This window comes from Meriones unguiculatus, chromosome 1 (assembly GCF_030254825.1).
Source record: "Meriones unguiculatus strain TT.TT164.6M chromosome 1, Bangor_MerUng_6.1, whole genome shotgun sequence".
In the NCBI taxonomy this organism is placed as follows: domain Eukaryota; kingdom Metazoa; phylum Chordata; class Mammalia; order Rodentia; family Muridae; genus Meriones; species Meriones unguiculatus.
Genome location: NC_083349.1, coordinates 197,727,082 through 197,737,800, shown reverse-complemented (window position 1 = coordinate 197,737,800; position 10,719 = coordinate 197,727,082). Strand labels below are relative to the sequence as shown.

At 41.6% G+C, this 10,719-nt stretch overlaps 1 protein-coding gene across 1 annotated transcript; it reads left to right on the top strand.

Annotated features, from left to right (window-relative positions):
- Positions 1-1,944: 1,944 nt before the first annotated feature.
- On the top strand, positions 1,945-10,393 carry LOC110542141 (zinc finger protein interacting with ribonucleoprotein K-like). Its single transcript, XM_021628784.2, has 4 exons — positions 1,945-2,188; positions 2,694-2,732; positions 5,381-5,507; positions 6,711-10,393. Exons 2-4 carry the CDS (start codon positions 2,700-2,702, stop codon positions 7,964-7,966), a joined length of 1,416 nt encoding a protein of 471 aa, XP_021484459.2. The 5' UTR covers positions 1,945-2,188; positions 2,694-2,699; the 3' UTR covers positions 7,967-10,393.
- Positions 10,394-10,719: the final 326 nt, after the last annotated feature.

Sequence of the window (10,719 nt, the reverse complement as noted above, 5' to 3'; positions counted from 1 at the left end):
CAAACATCTAATTGGTAGCCATTTAGACATTTATTAGTCTATACACTAATAAATGCTCTATTGTTGAATCTAATAAATGTTTTCCTGTTAGTGTATAGACTAATAAATATTCTACTGTTGAATCTACCTGTAGTCAGTGGGGTTCTGTTTACAATTCTAGTTGGAGGAGACAAAATTGAACTCTCCATGGTTCAACAGCTTTTGTGGGAATCTCGCTCATTTCATCTTTCATCTAGTTTTTCTACCTAAGACTTAGGCACCACGTAAGGCTTTGTCTTAAATTTATGACCTTCATATCTCTATTTTTAAGAAATCAGACACCACTGAAGAGGGTTTATTTTTCTGTACTTCTAGTGGTAGCATAAATTTGTTCAGCTCTTACACACTGCTGTGCAGCGCCTAACACTGTAAAGGGGAGATTTGTATGAAGAGCTACATGTCCTCCTGTCTACTAATTCATATGATGGGGTTACTCATGCTTGGGATGAGCCATATGTGATCTCTAATTTGAAATATATTAGGTGTGATAAACAGGAAATATAGGAGCTTTACAGCAAAACAAGTGGTCTTCTACCTGTTGCAAAAATTCACAAGTCTAGTGAATATGCCTTCAAATATTTCCATAGCCTTCTTATACTGTGTAAGAATGAACCCACAGCTTTGTTATGTACCTGGTAAAGTTAAGACAACTCAAAATAGCTGTCAGTCCCTGAAGCTGAAGAAACTTGGCAGGCCCCTTCTCCCTAAAAGTAAACAAACCAGGATACAAAGAAGACTGAGACCAGACCAGTTGCTAGAAGAAGCAGAAACCAGCCCAGCTGCCTGGAAGAATTTCAGATCAACTGAGTACCTTGGAAAGGACATTCTTAAACTGTTGAGTTGGCTTTTGCTATTGGTATTTGTTGCCTTTTTTTTTTTCCACTCATATATGTAGCCATGCTGGTCCAGAAGTAATGATTCTTTGGCCTCTGAATACTGTGCCAGAATCACATGGCATATAATCATCATGAGTTACAACTTCAGCTATTTGTTTGGTCCTGAGATTGATGTATGCCAAACACACAAATACAGAAAAACACAGAACTTGTTCACATGATAAGAGTTTCAGATTTCCTTAAACCCTGTTCAACTTTGTCTTTTGTCAGTTGTGGACCATGGTTACATTTAACCTCCTTAGGTGCACCCTCAGGAGAGGGAGAGCTGTGAGGAGCTTGTTGGCCTCACACAGATCCTGCTTTTTTGGAGAGGCAATTTCTGCTCCTCATTGTAAGCCAATTCTACTACTAGAAAATGTATTTTAATATTAAGCAGCTGTCTGACCTATGATGCATCCTCTGAGGGGCCGGTGAAGAAAGGTCAAGTCAAGTGCCTTGACAACTAGGACTGAGCCATGGTGGGGGGTGAGGGTGGGGCTGAACAGAAAACAGGGAAGGGTGAGATTCAAGACACAAGTACATTTAGATGAGCTTCCCTACAGCTGGTTTCCAACAGTGAACCAGAAGGCCAAGTTCTCTCAGCTAGTTCAAAAGGCTAGGATGTCTGTCCAGCCCTTGGGCACAAGTGGAGAAGTCGCGTTGCTTCCCCAGGGCTTGCATCTTCCAAACAACCACAACCTCTTTTAAACTCCAATGTAGCATCCTTGTAACCCTTCTTTAGGGTATTCTGCTTTCCCCCAGTTTGGAGAACACTGGGGTGGCCCAAGACCATGACCGAGGGATTTTTAAAAGATACAGGGAAAAGGGTAGTTTGCTAGCATCCATGACATTTCCCAGCATCCCTTTTGGTCTTTGTTAAAGGTGGTGAGGGTCTACAGCTTTCCCACCCGCAGGCGCATAACTGGAGGAACTACGTTACCCAGGATTCACTAGTCACAGCGAGACGAATACAACCAATGAACATTTAGAATGGTACTATTTTCAGGTTTGGCTGGGGAGATGGGGCGGAACTTCCGGCTGCGCTCTGTGGCGCTCATTTTAGCGGATTTTGGGTCTGCCCTTCCCGACCGTGTGCAAGCCCCCTTTGTCCAGTGTTAGGGGGCGAAGAGTCTAATGGAGCTGTTCTAGGGGTAGTATCCATCGTGCACCGGGCGCTGTTAGTGACAGCATTGTCCAAGTCCCCATCCTCATCGCCCTGCCTTCTGTGCTCGCCTGGCTGAATGGCTGCGCCCACGCTCAAGCCCCAAGCTTAGGTAAGTGCTGACGTCTGGGGCTCCCTTACCCTCACCACTTATCTTTAAAGTCGGACTGAGGGATTCCTCGTAAACCGCCAGATCCCTGTATTAGTACAAGTTCATGATTTGGGATTCCTATTTGCAAAGCTACTGTGACAGTAAGTGGCAGAGTGTGACAGCCAGGGCCCCAGTGTATGTAATTTGTTGGAGCGACGTTGAAGCTTGGAGTATTTAAGCCCGAAACAATGAGATGAAGAGTTGTATCATTATCTCTATGACACAGGAATTTGTGTACGGAAAAAAATACACAGACGAATGTGGGTTTTAGGTTTTCCAAAAAATATATAGCACAGGCGGGTTGCATCATTTTTCAGGGCCCCTCGGGTAATCGTCAGCACCTAGGATTTAGGATGAGATGTAATGAAGAAACCTCCAGGTCACATCGCTCCAGGTTGGGAGAAGGTATAGGAAGACCCAAGGCTTTGGATCCCCGCCATCATTCATGATATCTCTTTTCTCACAGGTATCTATGACAACAGAAGTGGATATGGCCCTCAGGCAGGTGAGAAGAGTATGTCTCAGGCAGCTCATGACCTTCTTTTGGGCCAAAGAACCCTTAACAAACTCGAGCACAGGGTCCTTTGGAGTAGTTCCTAATGGTAACAAGCACTAGAATGTGGTGTGAAAGATTGACCCAGAAATTGGTATGTATAAGTGCTTAAAGACAACCCCAAGTGTATTCTTTGTAGGAACTGAAAGCAGCAGGGTAGGATTGAGACATGGAATGAATCTCAGTGTCTGCCTCAGAGTGATGACAGGAAGAGGACATTTAGAAAAAGGAAAGGGAAGAAGAGGGAGGTGATCTAATGTTAGTCACATCAGCCTGCGTGTTCCTGTAGCATGGTGAGAGGAGCAAGAAGACCATGGGGGAGGCTGCTGTAATACTTCAGGAGAGTATTGATAGGGAATAGACAGGGTAAAGGTGGAGAAAGTGCTAAGAGTCTAGATTAGTTTTGAAATTAGGGCTGCTTGGAGTCAAGGGTTTTAAAGAGGGGGGAGGTAGTGATAAAATATTCACCCTGGCTCTAGGACAGTGGTTCTCAACCGTTCCCCTGATGCTGTGACCCTTTGATCCAGTTCCTCACGATGGCCCAACCATAAAAGTGTCTTTGTTGCTAATTTATGACTGTAATTTTGTTAATGTTATTAATCATAATGTAAATGTCTGTGTTTTCTGATGGTCCTAGGTGTCCCTTGTGGAAAGATCATTCAACTCAAAGGGGGTTGCGGCCCACAGGTTGAGAACCGCTGCTATAGGAGTTTAAAGTCTAGGATGGAAACGCTAACAAATGGAATGTAAAGTTGGTAATTAGGTTCATTTCCATTTAGAATAAGTTTTAATTGCTTTGGCTACTTACAAGCTATTCAGTGATCAATGCAGGAAGACATCAGGTAGTAGGTGGCCTTATAGGCCTTGGATTTGAGAATTGGCTTAAGATAGATATGTCCAAAAAAGTGCTCATCAGCATTTAGCCAAAGATGTTGGTGTGTATTGTAATTAGGAGTAGTTCCATTTCTCATGATAGTAATACCGTTAGCTGTTCAGGAAAGGTAGGACTGTTACTGAGACTTGGACATCTAGGTAGAAGAGAGAGGTATTAGAAACACAGTTATGAGAGAAGTAGCCATAGATGGACATCAGGAAGAGGATGATTAAAGTTTCTAAGCCACAGGGCAATAAAGTAGTCACAGAGTCAGCAATGCTAAATACAAGGTGTACTTGGCTATTGGTGCTATGAAGCCAATGACTGGAACTATTGGAATATAATACTTGCTTACAGTTAGTACTTGCTGTTGGTGGTATGTGAAACCAGTACTGGAATATAATAGTTATCAGTGGCATTGGGACCTAGTATTGCTTTGAGGTAGGAATGTGGGGAGGAGGGAGGACAAAAAATGGGTAAGTAAGTGGGTATTTTTGGCAATATGGGGTAAAGTCCTGAGGCCAGAACAGAATGCTTTTGTTTCTTCAAAATTCACTTGTTGAATCCTAAGCTATATGGTCTTCGAGAGATAATAGATTATGAGGATATATCCCTTTTAGTTGGGGTCAGTGAGTGCCCTTTTGACAAGAAGATAGAAAACTAGTTAAGGCTCTTTCCACTGTGTGAGGATAGGAAGGGAAATCAGTGGTTTATAACCAGGGAACAGTACCCTCACCCGGAACTGCCAGTAAAGACTCTGCCATCGGACTTAAAGCCTTCAGATCTGTGGGAAGTACATACCTGTTGTTTATAAGCCACCCAGTAGATAGTATTTTTGTTAGAGCATCCAAACTACAACATCACGGGTAGTGCCTATTCACCATGCTTTAGGGTTACAAAAAAAAAAATGTTGTGATCCTGTGAACTTTGTGGAGTCTCATTCAGGCACATGGGTAACTCTAAGGACACAAATCTGCATCTGTGAGTTAATGAGTATGGTGCGGAGTGTCATTGAGGTTTTGAAACACTTAATAAAAATGATTAAGAGCAAAAGTAGGACTGTGAATGTTGAGGGGAGGAAGATCAGCAAAAGTAGGAGACCGTGCTGTATGAGACTGCAGGTGATCCTCGGTAGCTAAGACTGAAGCAGAGAGAACACGTGGTCTTTGGAGCTGGATCCTGGACCGCTTGTAACAGTCAGGACCATTGGAGGTGTGGAGTATTACTTGATCCTGTTTTAAATTTGCCCACTGCTTTCTGAATGCTGTGCACTAAACAGGGAAGACAGGGAGTTAGCTAAGATATGGAGGAGAGTTTTAGAGATAGCTCTGAAAGTGAGACTGAGAATGTAGTCTTAGGAGGACTAATGTATACATGCAGAGGAATGTGTTCTTTCAAAGCTAGACCCCTAACATTGAGGATATATGGGTGAACTCATATCTGATTGTATCTAATAGGGACCATCAGGACCCCTGAGAAATTGTCTGACAAGAACAGATATAGCCCTACATGACACTTTAGATGGTATCATTCTATCTGCTGTTGGTGCTATGAAACCAATACTGGAACTATTGGAATATAATAATTACCTGTGGCATTGGAACCTAGTATTGCTTTGAGGTAGGAATGTGGGGAGGAGGGAGGACAAAAGATGGGTAAGTAAGTGGGTATTCTTGGCAACATGGGGTAAAGTTGACTATGGAGTGAACTGTCCCTATTATGGCAGGGCTGTGTGACATTTGAGGATGTGGCCATTTGCTTCTCACATGAAGAATGGAGACTTCTTGACAAGACTCAGAGGCTCCTGTACCTCAGTGTTACCATGCAGAACTTTGCACTTATAAACTCCCTAGGTAAGGCGTTCACATCCCCCTAATATCCTGAGACCCTCTGTCCTCTTTCTCTGGAGGCAGACTGATCCTTTGCACAGCCAGACCTTGAGATCTGTTAATTTATGCATATTGGGGGTATATATGTTATGTGTGGTATTGTTGAGCTGTGTCTACTACCCCAAGTAGATCACTCCCTAAGTAACTCTAATACCTGCTTTCCATTGTATAGGAACTGGGTATCTTGTGGTCATTCTAATTAATGGATGTCTTGCCACTAGCTGTTTCTTTGCATCACAGGGGCTTCCCCTTGACTAGCTGTTTTTGTTTGTTTGTTTTATGCTGCATATGGCAAGGATGCAGTTTTGGAACCATAGATTGTTCTGTTGGACATCCATTTTGGATATTTAAAAATTAGTGTTTCTTTTCATTGGGTCTGCAGTGATCTTTTGTGATAAGTGGTTACTCTATCAGTGCTAACCACTTGTTATGTCTTTCATTTCCTATGTACTTTGTTTCATGAGGTCACATATAGTAACATCATTTGGGATTAAAAAAGGGGAGTTATCTAGTTCTTTTGAAAAGTCCACATGGAGTCATAGGAGACTTGGGTGTGGTAAGTGGCATCTAGAGAAAGGCATAACATCCAGGCCATCTTAAAAAATGTCCTGTGTCTACCATTGTTTAATCAGCCAAGCCTTATTTTCATATTCTCTTCCCTGGACATAGATTTCTGTTGTCTTATTTTATCTTTGATTTCTGACACCTGGGTATCCTCTTCTGGTCTCCATGCATCTCCTATTCAATATTGCCTCACACATAATTCTAAGCACATGCTTTTTCTATTCAATTGGAGTTCCCAAGGCTTGCATACAACCTGCCTTCTGCAGAGCTTATACTTAACACCAGCAGATGACATCCTGCTGGGTAGTAAGTTCTAGGGATTTGGAGGCTACTCCATGATGAATATATGACCACTGTGTTACAGTACTATAAGGCCATTGGTAGAAGAGATAGAGATCTTTCCTTTCTGGTTCATGTTATCTTGGTGTTCTTTATTCAGTGAGGTCTTCCCAATTCTGTTGTCTTTAGAGACCTGATGAAGCAATGCAACTCTTTCGTTCACCCATCCCTCTGTCTTTGGGGAAAACATTCTTTGAAGTGTATGTATGCTGGGGCTTCCTACAAGCATTGCCAACATGTATTTCATCAGTAATTCTTTTTCAGGTTGTGGGCATAGGACAGAAGATGGAGACCAGAGGGCTTCTCCACAAGCATCACAGGTTTGCAGATCTGAGACAGTGCCATGCATACCAAAAACTCACCTCTGTGAAAAGTGTGTTCCGATTCTTCAAGACATTTTGCAGCTGCCTGATCTACCTAAGCAGAAGCATAGTGTAGAGGCATGTTCAAAGATCGATCAGCACCAAAAACATGATAGTACAGAAAAACCCTTGAAGAAGAATGTTGATAAGTCCTCATATTTGAAACGATGCCTATTCCGCATGTCAGCAAAGTCCTTCCCCAATTGGGATGTTGAGAAGGAACTCCCAGACATACTGAGCATTCTCAAGTCCCAGGTCTTTCCCAACATTAAGAAGTCCAGCAAAAGTACTGAGGGTGGGGAAGAAACTCACAGTCATAAAAGTCACAAGTTAGGAGACTGTGGGAAGCCTTCCAATCAAAAACAAACAGTTCCTCACCAGCCAAAAGCCTCTACTGCAAAAAAGCTTTATGAGTGCAACAAATGTGGGAAAACCTTCCGTGGCAAATACTCACTTGATCAGCATCAGAGAGTCCATACTGGAGAAAGGCCTTGGGAGTGCAGTGATTGTGGGAAATTCTTTAGCCAAACCTCCCACCTGAATGATCACCGTAGAATACACACTGGAGAAAGGCCTTATGAGTGCAGTGAATGTGGAAAATTATTTAGACAGAACTCCAGTCTTGTTGACCATCAGAAAACTCATACTGGAGCAAGACCTTATGAGTGTAGCCAGTGTGGGAAATCCTTTAGTCAAAAAGCTACACTTGTTAAGCACCAGAGAGTTCACACTGGAGAAAGGCCTTACAAGTGTAGTGAGTGTGGGAATTCCTTTAGTCAAAGTGCCATTCTTAACCAACACCGGAGAATCCACACTGGAGCAAAGCCTTATGAATGTAGCCAATGTGGGAAATCCTTTAGCCAGAAAGCTACCCTCATTAAACATCAGAGAGTTCACACTGGAGAAAGGCCTTATAATTGTAGTGAGTGTGGCAAATCCTTCAGTCAAAGCTCCATCCTTATCCAACACCGGAGAATTCACACAGGAGCAAGGCCCTATGAGTGTGGCCAATGTGGAAAGTCCTTTAGCCAAAAGTCTGGCCTCATTCAGCATCAGGTAGTTCACACTGGAGAAAGGCCTTATGAATGTGACACCTGTGGGAATTCGTTTAGCCAATGCTCTAGCCTCATTCATCACCAAAAATGTCATAATGCATAAGAAGCCTCATACAAGGAGCAAATGTGGATATGCCTTTAACCCAAGGCCTAATATCATTTGAGAAAGCCTTAGATTTATCGGGAATGACCTCTTCAGGTTTTTTTGTTGTTGGTGGTGGTGGTTTTTTCAGTATTAAGACACTAGAGGACTTGCAAGGTAACCAACTACTATCTGATGTTTATCTTAATTCTTCCAGCATCCAGGGGAATGAGATTATTTAGGAGTTCAGGCATGGGTAGGCTTGAGAGCTACTTTCCCCTGACCGAACTTGCCAGGGTTCTTGCCATTTATGTCAGTACCAGTGTTTGTGGTGGAATCCATCATTCTCTACCACATGACCAGTGTGTAGTGATCACCCCATCATGCTAAGAAAAGGCAAATTGACTGTGCCGGTTGCTTGGAGGAACTCTCGGATGGAGTATTTATGGAGAATTCATTCCCCATTTTTAACTGATTAAAGCATGGGTATGACTCAGCTTTTACCAGGAAGATCCAACCTATTGTCTGCTGAAAGTGTCTACAATTTGCTTACCTGTTTCTTTAAAATAGTAATTTTTAATCAGTGTCACATGACAGTTGTGTGAATGTTTCCAGCTTTCCAATTACCAGTTGGTCACTGCCTTTTCCCCATTGCTCTGGTTTGTACATTGATAAATGCCTTATTCTTAAAGCTACCTTTACTCTTAGAGTCCAGTTTACTAGGTGGGAAGGCTGGAAAACAGACTGATCGTTCTAGGAAAGGATGGACAGCTTTTGTAGATGGTCTCAAGTTGGTATACCTCTTTAGGGACAGCAAAATGAAGATGGCAAATTTGTATTGAGTTCAAGGACAGCATCAGGGGCTGCGGGAACTATGTTATTGTAGTTTATGATTTGGAAACTTTCTGAGGTCATCCTGAGAAGTCTATTGACGTAAGCTTCTGTACTTGTGGAAATGCAATGAATTTGCTCTATTTTTCTCAGAGGATATCCTTATACTGCCATGACAGAGAGGCAGCTCGTAAGGGTCTACAAAGAATGTGCCCCAATAGTAATTATTCTGTAGGTGCCAACCTATGACATGACCATTCATGAGATCATCAAAGCCAGATGTGAACCATCATTTGCATACAAATTATGAGTATAATTTGGAGTCTGCAGCCCGCCAGCCAGAATGTGCTTGGAAAAGTACACCTGTCTGTCTGTCTTTGTCTTTGGCTGTATTCAGAGGACCTAGAGTTTTGTGTATGCAGAGTAGCTGAGGTTATTGTCAAAAACAATAAGGTTTTGTGGGATAGTATGGTCTGTCTTGATTGTTTACCTCAAGTCTGTTGTTTATAGAAATAGGAAAATGAGGAGATGGAGATCTTATAGTGTTGGATTGCAGCTGTTGTAATCACAATCCAGCCGCTGTATTTGTGGTCTGGTATGACAGCCTTCACTGCTTGCCATTATGTCCTGCATTAATAAAGGGCTGCCCTTATTCATGCATGAGGACAGAATTGAAGCAAAATGGGGGCTACCATGCCTTCTGGTTTCCAGAAAGTAGGAGTTTTGAGCTTTGTTATTTTGAGTCACTTTTTAATAAAGTTTATGGATATATTAGTGAAATGCAGTTTTATCTTCCTTCAAAAAGTCTTAACCTCATCTTCGTGATGATGAACTTGTCTGTTATTTACCTCATACCCTGTTAAACTCTTCCCCATGTTCCCAGACTTGTAAGTGTCTAGTAGTTTAATAGCTTCTCCTTTATATTGCTATACTGTGTTTGGTTTTTAATAACTACACCACTATCCTTTCATCTTTTATCCATTCAGCTCTTGGTGGATCCTTAAGTTAAATCCTTTCTTGAGCTGTTACATATAAGGCTATAATGGATATACTCATATGACACAGTATGTATATTTTCTTTTGAGCCAATAATTCAGAATGTGTGAATGTTTCTATTTTTAAGAAATTGTCAGTCTGATCTAGATCTAGACCAGGGGTTCTCAACCTTCTGAATGCTGCAACCCTTTAGTACAGTTCCTCATGTTGTAGTGACCCACAGTCACAATTTTTTTTGTTGCTACTTCATAGTTATAAATTTGCTGCTGTTATGATTTTCAATGTATCTGTGTTTTCTGATGGTTATAGGCAACCCTGTAAAAGGGTTACTTGACCCCCAAAAGGGTCGTGACCCACAGGTTGAGAACCACTGTGTGCACACTTTTGCTTGTCCACACTCTTTTAGTGTGTGGTATGGTTAATGTGTTTGCTTTGAACCATTTAAATAGCTGTATAATAACATGCAGTATCATCTTAATTGCTTTTGTGGTGTTTCTTGATATTGAGTATTTTTGTGTGTTTATTTGTCAACTGTATGTGTTTAAAACTTTTTTGTCTATTTTCAAGTAGAAATTGGTGTTAGTATTCTTTTCATTAATAAACAGATGTGCACTAACAATATGTGTTAAGACTTCATTCATTCATTTTTCAGCTTCTTGATAGGCCAGTCTTTGGTAATGGTAATGGTGGGGAGATGTTTTTAAGTACAGGAACAATATCTCAGCAGCCTTTCTCTTCTGCTCACAGTGTTAACAGTACCACGTCCTGTATTTTTTTAATATTATCTGTATTATTAACATCCCGTCTCTTAAATCTAACCATTTCATAACAAGCAAGTACTGCTTGAATATTTTTTAATTGCATTCTCACCATGGCCAATTCCAAACTGCCAAAATGATGTTAATGAATATTGAGTTGGGAAGAGATACGCAATACCGTGTCCATTT

Coding starts and splice junctions, on each gene's coding strand:
- LOC110542141 (XM_021628784.2), top strand. CDS start 2,700: ATGACAACAGAAGTGGATATGGCCCTCAGGCAG. Junction 2,733..5,380: donor TGGATATGGCCCTCAGGCAG/GTGAGAAGAGTA, acceptor CTATTATGGCAG/GGCTGTGTGACATTTGAGGA. Junction 5,508..6,710: donor TGCACTTATAAACTCCCTAG/GTAAGGCGTTCA, acceptor ATTCTTTTTCAG/GTTGTGGGCATAGGACAGAA.